At 38.7% G+C, this 18,045-nt stretch overlaps 1 protein-coding gene across 4 annotated transcripts in view; it reads right to left on the bottom strand.

The window, feature by feature from the left end:
• Positions 1 to 2,258: 2,258 nt before the first annotated feature.
• Positions 2,259 to 18,045, bottom strand: part of GABPA (GA binding protein transcription factor subunit alpha) — a 24,856-nt gene continuing 9,069 nt past the window's right edge. For all 4 annotated transcript variants that reach the window (XM_058018802.1, XM_058018803.1, XM_058018805.1 and 1 more), the window contains exons 5-10: positions 12,986 to 13,231; positions 9,228 to 9,422; positions 8,430 to 8,486; positions 7,249 to 7,389; positions 5,752 to 5,944; positions 2,259 to 5,152 (exon numbers count right to left, since the gene is read on the bottom strand). In XM_058018802.1, coding sequence (XP_057874785.1) covers positions 4,924 to 5,152; positions 5,752 to 5,944; positions 7,249 to 7,389; positions 8,430 to 8,486; positions 9,228 to 9,422; positions 12,986 to 13,231 — 1,061 coding nt within the window. In that variant the 3' untranslated portion in view covers positions 2,259 to 4,923. The remainder of the gene's footprint in view (positions 5,153 to 5,751; positions 5,945 to 7,248; positions 7,390 to 8,429; positions 8,487 to 9,227; positions 9,423 to 12,985; positions 13,232 to 18,045) is intronic.

The raw sequence follows: 18,045 nt of genomic DNA, 5'->3' as shown, positions 1-18,045 counted from the left end.
GTGGGAAATACATCAGGATTTCTTCTTTGACAAGAAAGAATGCATACTGTATTTCTGCATGTGTGATAGGTGTGGGTGGAGAAATCTTTCTCAGAGAGGAAGATGAGTAAAGAAATTCTCAGAGACTCAGATCAGCATTGAAAAAAGGTTTCTTTTCCTTGGAGCAGGAGACTATTTATTCAATATTTTTAGCCAAAAATCTCTATAGGTACAGCTGAGGTCATCTTTTGGGAAAAAAGCTGTATGAGATCTTGGCAATATCTATGTTTGCTTCTCTTACACCTATTATTGGTTTGCTGAACCACTACAGCCAGGGTTTCAATTAAGATTTTGTTTAATGACTAAAGATTTACAGTTCCAGCAAGTGACAGGCATTTTTTCATTGTCTAAGTTAAACCTTGCAAAGGGAAATTACCTCTTTTCCATATAGAAAACTGATTGCCCTGGAGGTCATGCAGAAAAATGCATTTTCTAGACACGAGCTAATTTAAAAGATGTTGAAAATATCTCCTGAAAACCAGTCTGCATGCACAGCATGTCCTTTTGAAGAAAGGAAAAAGCCAAGCTTCCCAGGAGAGAGTGACTCCTGGACTTTGGCACCAATGTCCCTTGGCAAAAAGGCAGGTGCTGAGCTAGCACACTCTGGGACCACTGCCAGGAAAAAGGAATCATTTGCCTGCTGTACTGCCACTTCATTGAAGGCTTTCAAAGGTCATAAAAGTAAAAGGAAGGATCAAAATGCAACAAATGCCACTAGAAGCATTTAATTTTGGCTTTCAGAAGCCCAGTTTCACAAGTAAAAGGCAATTTTAATTAAAATTAGACCCCTGAAATATCAGACTATTTGTTTTTCCGTCTTCAGCATTTTTTAACCTTCATTTCAAGTTATGAATGGGTAAGATGTCAATACTCTAAATTGCAAGATGGTAAAATTTCAGTTTGGTGTGTGATTAGATTCTATGGGCTCCAATCATGAAATAATGAGGCAAAATGTAATGGAACAATAATGTATCTAATGCACAGGGTTCCATGTTACAACCCTCAAAACCAGTCAATCATTAATTCCTGTCCTTTAATTAATTTCTTGTTTAGCATCATTCATATTAAGAATTACTTTTCCAAAGGAAAAATATTAAACATTATCAACCCAAATATATTTTAACACCCTTAACAGCCCAATATTAAATCCACAACCTTTAAGAATATGTATGACCTCGAAGAACAAGACATCCCAGTCCAGTCAGTAAAAATATTCCCCTCAAACCTGTGTTAATGGACCACACAACAGTTTCTTGATCAGGCAGCAGAGTCCCACATCAGCTTATCTTGATTAAGAAAGACATTGCAAGCTGTTAGCTGTAAATCCCTACATTGTTTCAATAACAATTTCTGTATGGTAGGAATCCCAAAAGAAACTCACACTGGATAAATATACTAATAGCTATAAACCCAAATAATAGGTCCTCCATTCCTCCACTATATGATACCAGAGCACTTGTAAGTGAACTTTAAAATCAGAGATTAATTTTGGTTGGAAAAGACTTCTAAGGTCATCAGGTCCAACAAGTTACTGAAATGTCTGAAAACCAGTATTTTCTGTCAATTACATGTTGTTGCTGCTAAGCTGAACATAAACATTTTAAAATCAAGTGATGTGGTAGGTATAAAGATGACAAAGTATTTCAGTCTCTAATTTGGCAGTCCAGATGGAGGAGTTCAGAAGTATAATGAGAATATTATTCAATTGTGTCTCAGTAGAAATTAAGAGCAGTACAATCACAATTTTATCTTGTTTTTAACATGGACAGTACTAGCAGTTTTGTTAGCAGAGCCACATGAAGTAAATGGGGCCATCTGAAGGAATGAAAAACTCCAAAATTTACAGGTCAGTGTGAATCTTTCTGATTTAAACACTGATAAAAGCATAAATGGAATAATTTCACAGGGATCCATTCTGTCCTACTACTGAGTTTTCATCATTTATTTAATCTAAGCCCCATTCTGAGATTTACAATTAAGATGTTAAACAAAGCTGCTACAGAAATAAAGGACACTGAGTTATAGTTTAAAAGTAGAAACACATGGCCAAATATTGAGTCAAAGAAGATAGATCTTCAGAATATAAGTTGAGTTTGCCTTCTTTCTGTACTGAGCTTCTGACTTTAAGAGAAAAGAGAATACAGGGCAAGTATGCATCTCAGAACTGCTTATCCCTGAAAGATATTACAAATGTCTGAAAAATTAAGAAGGCAAATTAGCTGTATAACATTTTTATTTTACTATATTGACATTTTATCCACAAATACTTTATCAGAGTAAAAATAGAAAATAATTGTTTCATGGAAAATTACAAAAAAAAAAGGCAAAACAAAGAAATTTGTAATAATTAGCAGAGTATAAGTGTCTTTATTTAAAGAGTAAAAAGTATGCAAAACCCCTTCTGTTTTACAAAAATTGGGAATATTCTATGTTTTCCTTCTGGCAGTAACAGAAAATCCTTTGACAATATATTCTACATCTTTTGTTTTACTGAAGACATCAAGTTAGTCACAGATTTCTCCTTCAACTACAGACAGCGTGATAATAATTTGATACCACTTGAAAGGTTCTTTCTTTACTAATTAGAACTTGGTGGAGAAGCAGATGGAGCCACAACAAAGAACCCCAAGGACCATTACTCCTACTGAAAGGCTGCAAAGCAACAACAGGATGTAACCACAAACAAAGGATGGGAGCAGAGGTTTCCTCCATCAGACTTACCATGGAACAGGAAGAGGCAGGGGAATGAAGTATTGATACTGCTTTTCAATTTTGCTGTGTGCTTACCCACAGTCCAGTTTGATACTGAAAGTTGGTATTTTAAGCTTCTTTTCTTTTTATCCTGTATTTGAACTAAAAATGCCTCTCAAGAACTCTGCTGTCTAGAACCAGTGACTTGTACTGACTTGTGTTTAGTCACAGAATGCTGTTACAAGCAGAGCTGCTGCCCTCAAGCATCCACTTCACATAATTAATTCTTGGTTAAGCAGACCTGCACCTCCTGCACAAGATGCCTCCAACACCAATCAGTGACACCAACTCCAACAGCAAGAAAAGGGGTGATGTTGACCTTTCATGACAGATACATTTACATTTTTTGCTCAGGGCTTACAATGTTTTTTACAAGCAAAATGACATCAGCATGCTCAGCAGATGGAGTGCTGTAAGAACTCAAGGATGAGAACAACAGTAAGAGTTACCAAAAGAATCCAGCAAAAAACCCTTTGATTTTATAATCATGTCAATGATGAAAAAACACAAGTTAGAACTATATGCAAACCTTCTAGTCAAGCAAAAACTATCTGCAGATGAGCATCCACCTACAAAAAAACCTTGCCCTCAACACATCTTTAGGATACACACAAGTCTTTGTATTCTCTGCCTTCTGCCTGCAAGTGTAACCATTCCTGCTCAGCTCAAGAGCAGCAGCCCAGTGCTCTCACTGCTCAGCACAAACACACTTTGTTCAGATTTGTGGGGTTTTGTTCAGAATCTCACTGTTCAAGGACTTCAGATTTAAGGGTTAAGAGTAGCTCAATCCCTAACAGAATTAAAGGTCTTCCCTTGTAATTGCTAAGTGTTACCAGAGGGGGTTTAATTTCTAAAAAGTTGGTGAACATCAGTGCTGACATAGTAATTGTGCTGTTTATTAGCAGAAGAGCCAAAAGCAACCCCCAAATCTTACCGTTCTCAGACATCAAAAGAAACAGTCTAACCAGTATGGAAACTCAAAAGCTGAAGCCTACTTTTTTCTGCATGTGTAAGTTTGCAAGAAGCACTGAGTAGCTCAGAATTCAGGATATACATCCCAACTATTGCTGGCTCATCATCCAGACTTCAAATTGCACCCTGCTCTGGAGCATGCATTTGGCTTAAGAAGCTTCAAAAATATCACTTGGAAGTTCCAACAGAACTTAATTTTAAATAAAGAGTACCTCTTTGTAGTTAATATACGTTAGACTGTACAATGATTGGGAAATTAAACCACAGTTCTCTGTAAAACTATTTGCAATTTGCTTTCTGTTCCTAACCAGGGACTACTGACTGTGATTCACTTAAGTCTTTGGATACTAAGGTTGACTACCATGCAGGCATAAGCACCTTGCAGAACACAGCATTAACATTCCCCACCAAAACAATCTACTCTTTGGGTGAGGGCTGTTTTTTCAAGTTTTTGAATTACCTGATGGGGAATGGCATGGGGGGAAGAAGTTCACCTTTGCTTTCTGCCAAATGGCTAATGTCAAGTATGTATTTCAAAACAGGTATTTGCCCTCCTGTATGTATATTATGTGCATACTACAATGAAATACTCATAATTGGCTTTTCACTTAAGCCATATCTAAACCTGGATCTTCTTCTTCAGCACTGATCTCCAGTTAAGTCTAGTCTTAAGTGTCCTTTGCTTTTAAACACAGAAGCTATTTTAAGAACTTGATGCTTTGTAACATTTAACATGTCTTTCAGCTCCACTTGATTAACAGAATAATGAATAAACTGTAAACTTTGAAAGCATCAAATGCCATTTGGTAGTTCAGCAGAGAACAAAAGACTGGAAAAGGCTGCATTCACACAACTGATCAGCCTGGGGACTACAGGGACTTAATTTTTGTTAAAAGTGTTGCAGAAATTACTTTGCACAGCTGTGGTCACAGGCTCCACCTCTCACTAGCTGCAGAAGTTGGGGTGATCCCTTAAATTACATTAAAATATATGCTGTTAAAAGATCCAAATTTATGCATGTCTGAGTTCTTTATAGAAATTCATGCTCTATATTGTACAATCAAGAAACAAAAGATGTTTCCAATTCTGATCAAGGTAAGAGCACCAAGTGCTCTGGTTATAGAGGAAAGGCCTCAGGTTCCCACTTACAGGTCCCAGTGCTTAATTATCTTTCTCTGCTTGCAGGGATGCTGTGGCCAGGGCCACTGCTGTCACTGGCTGTGCAATGCCATGGAGCTGCATCTTGGCCAGTTTCTTCTGCTCACACTCCGTGACCAAGCGGTTCAGCTCTGCTGCACTGTATCCAATCAGAGTCTTCAGGTCACACACAAATTTGTACACAAACCTCTTGCCCTGCACCTTGCAGATCATGTCTCCATCGTAGTAATACCTGCAAAACAGAAAACAGAATTTTAGCAATTATCTGCAGTTTTCATATGCATCCATTACTTACTCAAGGTCACCAGAGGCTAAAATATTATTCTTTTTCTCCCTGAGATTCTCATAATTTCATATTCCAAAATATTGCTTAGGCATTTTCTTATATGAGAAAAGGGAAGTGTTGAAAATTGTGTATGTATCTTGGTATATTAAGGAGAAATAAACCACAGTAATTATTTTACAAGGCTACTGGAAGCACCAGTTCAGAAGTAAAAAATGATCTTTTTTCAAGATCATTAGTTTGGGTTGCTCACTTCCAGGTATATTTCTGGAAGCGAGCAACCCAAACTAATGATCTTGAAAAAAGAAGATCTATTTTCAAGAAGTTATTCTACTAGCTTCTTTAAAAATTAATTTAAAAACTCCAAAACAAAGGTAAAAAGCTCAGCAAATACCTCTCCTCTACGATTAGCAGGATCTCATTGCAAGGACCAGCTTCAGAAGATTTGCCTTTACTAAAAAAAGCTGCAAGTTTTGCATTATGTTAATTAAAAGTGAGGCAGCCAAATGAAAGCAAATCATACCCCATGAGTTCCTTCAGTTTCTTACCTCAAAGCCCGACTCAGCTTCTCGTAGTTCATGGTGGGCTTGTTCTTGCGCTGTCCCCATTTCTGTGCAACCAGTTCAGGCTGGTTCAATTTAAACTCTCCTTCATCACCAACCCAAGAAATACAGTCCCTGGCATCTTTGTCTGTGAGAAGTTCTAACAAAAACTGCCACAGTTGGATCTGGCCGTTGTTCCCTGTTAAAACAGGAATAACAAGTTTCACTCCAACTTGTCCTTGTCCTTTTCATGTTCACTCATGGCTAAAATCTTGCAACCAGGATATTAAAGCAGACCAGCATAGACATATATATGATGGAAGGAAAACTTTCAATTAATTAATCCCTCCTAATGATTCTTTCACAAACATTTCCTGCAAAGTCATCAGTACCCACTCTTATGAAAAAAAGCATGAATACAGGAGAAAATTAATCAAGATTTCACATAAACCTTCCCCTAGAACTTAAAAAAACACAGCTCCTACAACATAATGATTTAGAAGCATATCTGTCTTTAAAATAGAACAGATTTATCAAGAGCTGCTAATTCCTCTTCATACACACACACATGTGTAATAGCTGTTTTTTAAAAAAATTTGGTCTCAAGTTTTCAAAATTAAATACTAAAAACACAAAAGAAACCCCCAAATTTCAGTTTATATCGATGTTGCATCTTTCACATCCAATAGTTAAGATTTTTTTCTAACTCAAGTAGCCACAGTAAAATTCCTAAATTCTCAATGAGATAAGGAGAGCAGACCTGATGGCTAACGAGAGAAACACAAAGTATTCCTCACTAATGTCAGCCAATAAAACCTTAAAATTCTGAATGACATCCTTAGAGGCCTTTATAGAGTCTAAAACAAATAAAAACTCAAGGAGGAAGAGAAGGAAAGATTTAACAGAAAAATTCACAACATTATGGAGAAGCAAAACAAAAATGAGAGCAAAAAAAAAAAATTAATAATCAAAGAGTATGTATAAATAACAGTAATTCCAATATTAAACTGCAAATTTAGTGTGCAGTTTTCCAGACATGCATTTATTTAACTAAAAAAGAAATATGAAACTTTATAAATTTTGAAGTCACCACATTGGGGAAAAATGGAGGAGGAGCACAACAGTGCAAGTAGCAGCTAGGCTACATTTTACAACATAGAGTTTATTTTCTTCCCTTTCTACAAACAGAAAGAAGTTCAAAGCTTGAATAAATGCTATGCAGTGGTTTGAGAGGAGAGACTGTTAAGTGATAGGGAAATATATCCATTTTATTTGCTGCAGGATGGAAAAACTGCAGCATCATGTTGACATGGTGCCTGTGTGAGCTGACCAACTGGTGCAGGCAGATTTTACCACGGATTTTTGTACCTATGGCTCCCTCCACACCCCTCCCTTCACACAGACACTACAAACCTCTCATTTGGAGCTACAAAGTCGTGTCTCACCAAACTGCAATTCAAATGAATGGGTCAGTGTTCAGTGCATTAGCATGTACAATAATACCTGTTCTGTTCCCAGGGGAACTCCTATCTTCCCCTGAGATCCTTGGAGCTCTCTGTACTTTGGCTGCTTTTGCACTGCTGTTTATCACTTTGATGGTGGTGGGGGTAGCAGGCTGTACTGATGCTGGTATAATCTGCACAGCTGTAGGGCAGAGAATGTTGCAGAACATCAACTATAAATTGTTTGCACAGAAACAGGCATATTTTATTTATTACCTGTATTATCATAACATCTAAAAGCTAGTTTTTTCTTTTGCTAAAAAGGCACACTGCTTTAAGTCACAATGCTAAGTATAATTTAAAGACCTTTTTACCTCTTATGTGAAAATTGCAGTTTTAGACTCATTGCAGAAGTGTCACATTACAGATAAAACACCAGTTTTAGTTTATTATCATGTGTATCACATGCTTCCACAAAAAGAATACAAACTCTCTCAAGCCCTTCTTTTGTCTTCATACTGTTCCCACCTTATCTGCCCTAATGCCCTTTTCTCTACAGTCACTGCACAAGCTCCATACCTGATATTCAAACAGCAAACACCTTCTATTGCAATGGTGTAGGGGGACACAGATGCCACACTCAAGCTGGCTTTAACTAGACACAACCACAGGATGTAATAAACAGTATGTCTATTTAACATGTAAGATGCTTATAAATCATCTGAAAATTGATTCATTTCAATAATTTATGACACTGCTTAGCTGAAAGAATGAGTTTCAAATAACTGGAAAGTTACTTTAATGTATTATTTCTAATATTGGTTTCTAAGCAAGTCATCTCTTCCACAGAACCCTTCAGTTTTTTGAAACACTTTTTAATTTGAAATTAATATTTAAATAGATCCATTCATTAATGCAATATACAACCTGAAGCCCTGAAACAACTAAAAACCTCAAATATGTACCCTAGACAGCTTACTTCAAGAAAGTGAAGAATCTACCATCCAAAATGAAAGTTATAAACTTCCACAGTTCAGGTCAAACACTACCTTTCAGCCAGTAACAAAATATAGAGAAACTCAATGTTATGCTTTGAAGTTAAAAATATGTCCTCCTCCCTTTCTCAAGGAAAATCTCTCGAGTGATTTTCTAAATGTTGTACTATCAAACTTCTGAACCACAGTACAGTGCTAAACCTGCACACAGTGAATTGTGTGAATTAGTGCTGACAGAAGTACTTACGCTGATCAATTGTAACAGTTGCTATTTCTCCAGAGTGTTCTTGGCTAGCCAACACATCTACAGATTGGAAAAAAGAACAACAGGCTTATATTTAACCTGCAAATAATAAGTCACCTGAAGATCAAAAACTTCCTTATTTCATAGAGGAAAGAAATAAAAATTTGGTATCGGTTTGCAAGAGACATGTACAGTTCATGGCCTTACAAGTGGAGACATTTAACATCTGTCACTCATCTTTAGAAAGGTGTACGTGGCAAATTTCCACTAGGCTCCATCCCCAAAAACCTTCTGCTATATTATGCAAATGAAGACATAATTAGTTATTAGTCAGGCAAGTTACCTCCAAGCATGGTACATCTGAAATGCACATATATTTATTATGTTAGTGTATTATGCACATACTTAGCAGCTGTGTTGTATACCATCTAGGGCTTCACTTCCTGTCCTTAAAAATTGCCACTTCAATATGACACAGAAATGTACATTTCATAACTCAAAATCAATATTTAATTATAGAACTAACAAATTCAGTGGATGCAATAACGATGAAGCTTTATAAAAAACAAAAGTGGAATAATCATTCACTACCTTCCACCAGTTATAAGGTTTGATAAAAGACAGGCAGTGTTTAATATGCAGCCAATGTTTCATGGCAGCAGACATTCTAATACCTTCTCTTATCTTGTACTGATACCCTTGTTTTTACCATCAACATCAAGTAAAGGAAAAATGACTGCTCATAATGGGTTTCATACTTCAAGAAAAAAGTCTTAAAAAAAATAAAACAAACTGCCATACACTTTCGAAGAAGTTCCAGGTGGCTCCAGAGGATTTCTCCCCGTGGGACACGCTGGAAGAAATCTTCTTGGCTGAGGTTGCAGAGGTCGCGGCCAGGAATGCTGAGTGCGTTGAGGTCGATGTCAGTCATGCTGAACTCCTTCATCACCCACACCACCCAGTGGAGCACCTGGTCTGTCGACCACTGAACTGGGTCTGGAAAAGATGGATGAAACTGCAAATCACCTCATCATACACTGCAAGGTTATTATATATTAACTTCCATAAGAGTAAAGGCACAACATCAAGAAGCAGAGTTACTGAGACCAAATTTACCTGGAAAGTTGGTGACTGCACTTAAAATGGTGGTGGAATGGTGTGGTGACAGAAAGGGTGAAAGAACAATTTTCTTCAGAGAAAGTTTTTACATCAGATCTATGCCTGACATATCTCAAACATAAAAAAAAAAAAAAAAGAATTTTCTTCTTCCACAGGTCTTTAGCTTCAAGAAAACAGTACCTTCTCTCACAGAAGGATACTCTCCTTCAAAAATATTGATCAGTTTGCAATTATAACAAAATACTACATTCTTAACTCATCCACAACATCTCAGTTTCTGCCGACAAAAACCACCAGTGGCTAGGTCTGGGATGGATTCATTTTCTTCCCAGAAGCCCCTTGTTGTGTTGTACTTTAGGCTGGTGACCAAACCACTGTTACTAACACTGAGATGTTTTGTCCACTGCTGAGCAGCACTTGCAGAGGCCATGAAGATGTGGCTCAGCCCAACAGAGAGGACATAAAGCACAAAACTAGCAAGAGAATTTTGAAGAGAACAATGGGCTTGAGTTGGCTCTACTCATGTTCTCCTTCTTGGCCATTAGGAACACCTAACCTTGTAATGGTGAGTATATTATAGACAACTGTACAGGGAATCCTGTTGGGTTATTGAGCAATGTTCTGAAACTGCTGTATTCATTCAAGTATATCTTACCTCTGTGCTGGGTTTTAATGTACCTTGTATCACTCTGCTAGACCAGAAATCCATGTAATATCAATGATTTTCAAGTAAATCTGATATTCAATATTATTCTAGATATTTCTGCACATATGGAATATCCAGAAGAACAAATTACCTTGTACTTTTTTATTGGAGACTATGGACTCCAATACAAGGAGTTTCTCATTCAGCCACCCAGGGAGCAGACAGGGGGTGCACACGAAACTGAGGAGGGACAGCAGACCTCAACTGACCCAAGGCACATTCCACACTACAGGGAATACTGAGCAATAAAACTGAGGAAGGACCAGGTTTTTTTCAAGTATCCCTGGCTTAAAGCCTGTCTGAGCATTGGCCTACTGCAGGTGAGTGATTGCTTCTGCAGGACCTTTTCAGCCAGACCATGAAATTTTGGGATGTTAACATTGGATATAACATATTAAAATATGTCAACAGGTTAAGAACAAGAAACTAAAGTAGAGACATCTAAAGACACAACTAAAGTAGTGACAATCTTGTCACTTTTCACTGGAGCAGAGTGATTATGTATTTTTAAATTCTGATATCCCAAGCAGATGTCACCTTGACAATTTTTTATTTTAAGATTTAAAACAAATAAAATTAGGCATTAAGAAAAATTAAGAAAATTAAGATTTAGAGAAAGCAAAGTATCCTAAGTCTATAAACATTTATCTAGGAGCTACAAATTTAATTTTGGTTAACAAAGAACAGCTACATGGTATCATTTTTCACTAATGCTACCTAAAACAATGGAATGTAATCCTGTGGCAAAAGACACACCACAAGAGGGTTGATCTACCAAACATCAGCAGCAGTGAGCTTCCATCAAAAAGCTGCTAATTTCTTCTCAAGGAAACAAAAAATCATTACTTTCTCTAACCACTTCTGTGGTGTCCAAGCTTTCTGCTGCTCCATTTCTGCATTTATTTCTCATACCAATTAACATTTTCCTTCCTTCTAGGTACCAAATATTTGGATTCCAATAGCAGAAATACTTCTAACAGAAAAATATTTATAATCTCTAATAAAATCCACCCAAAACATAACATAAACCAACACTTTAAAGACCTGCTAAATGCCAGTTTTCCATTTGCAGCAAACCAGAGAAGCCTGTAAGGATGAAGACATTGAACCACTACTTTTCTGGATGATTATTTATTCACTAGCTTTGACTCTTAACATCAATGCATCCAGTCTCCTGAGAAGATTCAAGAAATAATTTTGGATTACAATGTTTAACATAGGAGTACCTTATTCCAGCCCAGATCCCTGTAGTGTCTACTCAGAAAACATTTAAAATGTTATTCTTTTTAGGGGTGTAATTTAGCATATTTTTTGACATCAAGAGAACACTATTTTTCATAATGTATGAATCTCGATCATAATGAACTAATATGATTTTACTGAAAAATCTGCACTCCTATGGCCCAAAAATCATTGAACTTTTGAAGCCACAGTTGTGGGTTATAGGGTTTTCTTAAAGCATCAACATTATAAAAGTTTATTAAAAATATTATTCAACATAACAGCATTGGTTTAAGCCAGTTTATTCTAATATTAATGTGACAGCATGATGAAAAGTATTAATCTGCTTCTGATAATCCCTCACTTTTTTTTCAAACATTACACATCAAATCCCTGATTATCAACAGACATAACATGAAGAAAACTATTTTTGAAGTGCTTACCAATGAGAAAACAAAAAAGTAATGAAAAAGCCTTTGCTTTAATTATCAAAAATATGCTCAAAATATTGGCAAGCTGCATGTCCTGCAAAGACCAGTGACTTGACTGGAATTCTTAAATCCTTCCAAACTTCCCTCTAGCCAAATATATTCCAGTTTTACAGGTCTGCTCATATGGAACAGCTTCCTGAATATGTCTTGACAGTACATTTCTGCCAGTCATAAGAAGCAATTCAGGTGGATAATCTCCCAAACATGATGCAGGTCTACATCCCACAGTTCCAGTTCAATCTTAAACAGACATTCGGAGATGTTTTTTAAGCTAACATTAAAAGAGCAACCTACTAAGTAACAACATTAACTCAAAAAAAGATGATCATCTAGAAGAATATTTATTTTCAGTTCTGAATAATCTTCCTCCAGTATGATGAAGTCCAGCACAGTTTCTCAGACAAAATCTAATTTAACAGAATATTCAGCATCCTTCAGTCCATGAACAATTTATTTCAGCAACTTTACAGGCAACACCCCATTACTGAATCTGTTAAATTTCACACATACATGAAGAGCTTTATCACTAACACACATTTTTAAGGAGGGCAGGAAGAAAAGTGCTTTCTAAAAACTGAATTGACAAGGTAGTTATGGCACAAAAGCACTCATTTAATGAAACTATTATGAGCATTCATTCTACTTCTTGGATTTTGGATTAGGTATTAGGAAAAATCCCTGTGAGAGGGGTGGGGCCCTGGCACAGTGCCCAGAGAAGCTGTGGCTGCCCCATTCCTGGATGTGTTTGAGGCTCAGCTAGATGGTGCTTGGAGCAACCTCATCTAGTGGAAGATGTCCCTGCCAATGGCAGGAGATTGGAACCAGATGGACTTTAAGGTCCCTTCCAAGCCAAACCATTCCCTTATGGTTTTCCCACGATTCTACAATTCCCTTATGCAGATTATTTGCAGTGAACTAACCCATACCACACTCTTCCTCCTCGGAGCCCCTTGAGCACCAACCCCACCCAGCACAGAAGGGACCAGCCCTGGCTGGGTGCACCCACAGCTGTGCACTGTTACCGTAAGGAATTCCGAGGCGCTCCTGCTCCTTCCTGTAGCCTTCCAGTGCCGCCGCCCACCGCGTCACCTGCTCCGAGGTTTCATCTGAAATTGTTGCAATGTGTTTGGTGCCATCCAAGGTTATCACTTGAGCTTCCTCAACAAGGTGAGCCTCAGCCTCTGCATGATGAGCATCTGGATCAATCACAACCTCCACGGTCTCCACAGGCTTCACGATTTCCAGGATGTTCAGCTTGGGCTCTATCCCTAAGCATGGAAACATCACAAAACTTAAGAGGAGACAGTAGTGCAAATATGACAAAAACAAAAAGATTGTTTTAAACCCTTCTGATTAGCAGGGCTAGCAAACTCAAGAAAGAAGAAGGACTAGCAAAACTCAGAAAAGACACAGGAAGGACACAGGAGTGTCATCAAATTTCTGTGAGTGTCCTAAATTAAAATTACATACTCTATTACAGAGCATATACTTTAGTAAGGTGAATAACAAAGTTGTCCCTCCTTCTTCCCCCAATATTTCAGCTTCTTGTTCTATATAAGTGACCTGTTTCACAGATCTTGAACAGAATGGTCAGCATGTGAGCATAAAGTACAGTATTTTGGTCTGTAAGAAATATATCATATAAAAAACCCCAAAACAAATAGAAAAAGCAAACTCCAAAAGGACCCAGAACAAGTATCCAGCTACACTCCATCCATAAGGCATTTCTTTCAGCATTTACAATACTTCCCTGATATCTCTGGGGTCTACACAAAGCAGCTAACATTTTCTTTCAGTACTCTGAAGCAGACAGTGTGTTAAACAGCAAGTTAAAAGAAACACAGAAAATTCTCCTCATCTTAGGCTTTATCAGCTATTAATGTTTTGGCTTTTTGTCTGTCATTTCAGCTATTAGATCATGGAGCTAACAAGATATGTCTGCATCTATTCTGCAGAAGAAAGGACACATTCACTAATGCTTTGTATCACAACCTTCTCTGTTGTCTTCTGAGGTGTTTTGTCCAGCTGGTGTCTCACCAATTCTCATACATTGTACAAAAGATTTTTCAGAATTATTTCAATTTTTGTAACATACAATTTTCATTATAATGCCAACAAGCATGCTTATTTTAAGAGATTTTTATCAAACATATTTTCACATAAAAAAAGAATCCTTACAATTCTATTTTATCAGGAGTTGGAAAACCTTGACTATGTGTTAGGCTGATGAAAATTGGATTCACAGAACATCATATGGCCAAAATAACTTCAGTATCTTGTACCATAAAGATATTATTTGTGTCCTTCCTGTCTGATCTATATTAAAGCACAGCATGAGATGGTTCTGCAGGTAACAGCCTTAAATGCTAAATCCACAATCCAGTCATAGTTTGTAAGGGAAAACAAATGGAGCAATGTACCTGTATTACAGGTAAGAAAAAACAAGTCTTTTTCAGACAACTATTCCTCTAGATTTTAATAGGCATTCAGCTTGAAAAAAATATTAGAAAGGGATCAAATACTATAAAGATCCAAGAGTACAAAACTCAGCAACGTGAAATCAAGGAGGTGAAAACAGATGTTGACAACCAGTAAGTGGCTGATCAGATGAAGAAGCAGATCTGAATAAAAAGGAAACAAATACCTTACTTAGAAGAATGTTTTATCTAGGCCATGAAAAATTTAATATGCACAACATAGGCTTCCTTCAAAAGCATACAAAAATGGGCAAGGGAAGCTACTAAGGGTTAAGATTCTATTTTTGATTCTCAAAAAAGAAAGTAAAGGAAAAAGAGATACAGTTCATTATTGCTCAGTAAAATAATTCACTGTGTGTCATAAAACTAAATGTCAGAAGAACTTTGTTCTTCATCCACAATACAAACATGGAGATCAAAGCAATGACTCTCTGTAGAGGAAACACCTTGTAAGTAAAAATGTGAATTAACAATCTGCCAGCTAACTTACTGCAACACTAGAACAACACTAATTCCCTGGGTTTGCCTGCATCTCTCCTCACATCTCTTCTCCCTTTACCTATCCATAAGAGATGATCAGGTCCAGATTCTCATTCCTCCAACCAGAGGAAATGAGTTATGGCAAGGCAGAGCGCCATAAGAGTCTTACTAGTAAAATGAAAAAATAGGAATGGTATTTTATCTGCTGTAGAATGAAATGCTATAAAATAACTACACTCAAGTTCAACTATAGAAGAACAACAATTTTTCACCTGTTGTCTTTGAATTTAAAGCCAGCTCATCAAAATTTGGTAGAACATTTGAACTGACATAGCAGCTTTTCTTTCAAGAAATAAGAGAGTCCAATCTACCACAAGGATTAGCATCACTGATTACTCTCTTAGTTGAATTCTATACATTACATAAGTGAGGAGAAAAAAAACATAAGTGAACTGAGAATCTCAAAACCTCTTTCAAGCAAGTAAAATAAGAGGATGGAGTAAGAAGCTGGTTTTTCCCATCTGGCCCAAAGGGGCACTGTGGTCAAGAGTAACAAGTCCATATTCCTGTGAGTAATTCAAGTATCTTCCTTTTATTCATATGCATGCTGTTTGTTTTCTGATATTCTGCCCTGCCATATTTTACAGACCTTGAACAAACAGGTATCTTATGAGTTGCTAAAGTATCAAGGCTGAAAAAACATTACTGAGAAGTGTTCCAAAGTGACACAGAAGTACTTAATATTCAAGTGTTTCTTTTAAGATCGGAGGCAGGGAGGGGGGGAGGGAGACAAGGTGTGATGGGGGCATGGAGCAAGAAGCTCCTTGTGTTATGTGATCATGAACCTCAGTTTTACATTAAAGGGAAAAAATGAAACAAAGGAACAACATTGTGGCGGTTTCAGTTTAAAACTTGGTGGAAACACCAATTTTATGGAGTGGTTTTGGTTCGCCAATTTGAGATTTCCCAGGTGGCACATCAAGGAGTGTGATGGGTTCAGCACTGGCCAACCACCAATACACTCATGTCCTCCTGTGAGGTAGGATCAGGAGAAGGGCAAAGCAGGTTCAAAATTTTAAAAGGGTATAAAGAAAAATTTATTAACAATAACTAAAAGAAAGAGTAGTAAGAATCAGAACACTTCAGAACTCTTCTCCACCCCCAGAACCTTTTCTTTCCCACTGACAATGTAAAGAAACAAAACCTAAAATTTCAGTCAGTTTACCACCTCTAGAATAGTCTTTCTTCAGTTCACTTAGGAAGAGCAGTCCCTCTTGCTAATGTTATGGGGATTTCTCCATGAGGGAAAAATACCCAGTTCTCTCATGGCTCTCAATTTGTCACAAATAGCAGCCACCTGGGGAAATCTGCAATCATGAAGTCCCTCCCATTTTCCACAAGCTTTTCCTACAGCTGTGTTTATGGGCCATGTCAAATTATGGGTATTGTTTCAAAGATGAGCTGTTCAAAGGCAAAAGTTCTCATTATCTCTCTCTAAAATCATCTTCATCTCTGGGAACAAAGGTCTTCTTCTTCTCCTGAGGGTACAGAACCACTCTTCTTTTCTGTTCAAACTTCTCATAGGATCACAGCTACTTTAACATCTGCTTACTTGAGCATGGAAGCCTTTGCTTGATATCAAATTGCACCCTTCATCTCCCCATGGCTTTCATGTGTTACAGGGAAACAGAGTCTTTCCTCCACAGCTTTACGAAAGTATTTCAGCCCCAAGACCAAGGCATCTCCTCATCCCTCCCATCTGGGATTTGACTTCTTCTTCACTGACATTGGTGTCTTTATGTTGCTCCTTTACATGCTTGCATCTTGTTCCTTTCTCTCACTTGAGGGAGGATTGAAGCACTGAAAAGTTAACATCTCACTCAGGACCTGCAGATGGTCACTCAATGCCAGAGGTGGAACTTTGGCTGGGGCTGTGTCAGGATCAGCCTCATGGCTGGTCTTTAATTTTCTCCACACTCAATTCCAGCTGCAGGGCCACTCTGCACAGGCTGCAGGGCTGTCCCTGCTCTCAGCCGCTTCATCTTGTGTGGTGGCCGTGCTGGGGGAAGGGAACCTGGTGGCAAGATCTCCACAGCCACGGCCCGGTCCTGCTCCAGCCAGGGCTCCACAGCCTTCCCCGCCTTCCTGCCTGGCAGCTGCTGGGGCCTGGCCCGGGCAGGACAGGGCTTGGTGCCCCTGGGCCCCCAGAGAGGGGCCTGGCCCCATGGCAGAGCCTGCCTGGCCTGGCCCATGGCATCCCTCCCCTGCCTGGCAGCTGCTGGGGCCTGGCCCGTGCAGGACAGGGCTTGGTGCCCCTGGGCCCCCAGAGAGGGGCCTGGCCCCATGGCAGAGCCTGCCTGGCCTGGCCCATGGCACTCCCTCCCCTGCCTGGCAGCTGCTGGGGCCTGGCCCGGGCAGGACAGGGCTTGGTGCCCCTGGGCCCCCGGAGAGGGGCCTGGCCCCATGGCAGAGCCTGCCTGGCCTGGCCCATGGCACTCCCTCCCCTGCCTGGCAGCCAATGGCAAGGGGCCTCATCATGGGGAAGGGGCCCAGCCCCGTGGCCAGGACTGCCCAGCCCTGGCCTGGCTGACACAGGGGGCCAGGGCATGTTACCTCTTTGCAAACCAGAAGAGGAAGTTCCCACACTTCTTTCATCTTTAACATGTGTTTTTCACAGAGGTGTGTCCAGCTTTCCAGTGGCTGGAAGCTTTGCACCGCTTCCCTAAATGTCTCCCATGCAAAACCATGACAAACATGAAAGATGATAGTAAAGATATTCATCACTCACATCCTTCTGAAAATGGAAGTCTGAGCACTGAATACTAGAAGTTACTGGGCATGAATTAAGAACAGTTACTCTAGTTCCCTGAAGGATATTTCCATTCTATTTTATAAGTAGAACAGCAGTACACTTCCCATTACGTATGGGGAACTGAGGAGTCAACCTAGCACTAATCACCTGACACTTAGCATTAAATGCAAATTGTCTTACTGAAGACTGTTAATACAAAGCAGAAAAGTTTTCTTCTGTTTTATCTACAATGAAGCCAAAAGGAAACAAAAAGTGCACTCCAAATTTTGCTCATCTGCTTTGCTGACGTAACTCAAAACAGATAACTAACCTA

The sequence above is a fragment of the Melospiza georgiana genome, chromosome 2, assembly GCF_028018845.1.
Source record: "Melospiza georgiana isolate bMelGeo1 chromosome 2, bMelGeo1.pri, whole genome shotgun sequence".
In the NCBI taxonomy this organism is placed as follows: Eukaryota; Metazoa; Chordata; class Aves; order Passeriformes; family Passerellidae; genus Melospiza; species Melospiza georgiana.
Note: the sequence above shows the minus strand (reverse complement) of the source record. Positions and strands in the feature narration are given on the sequence as shown.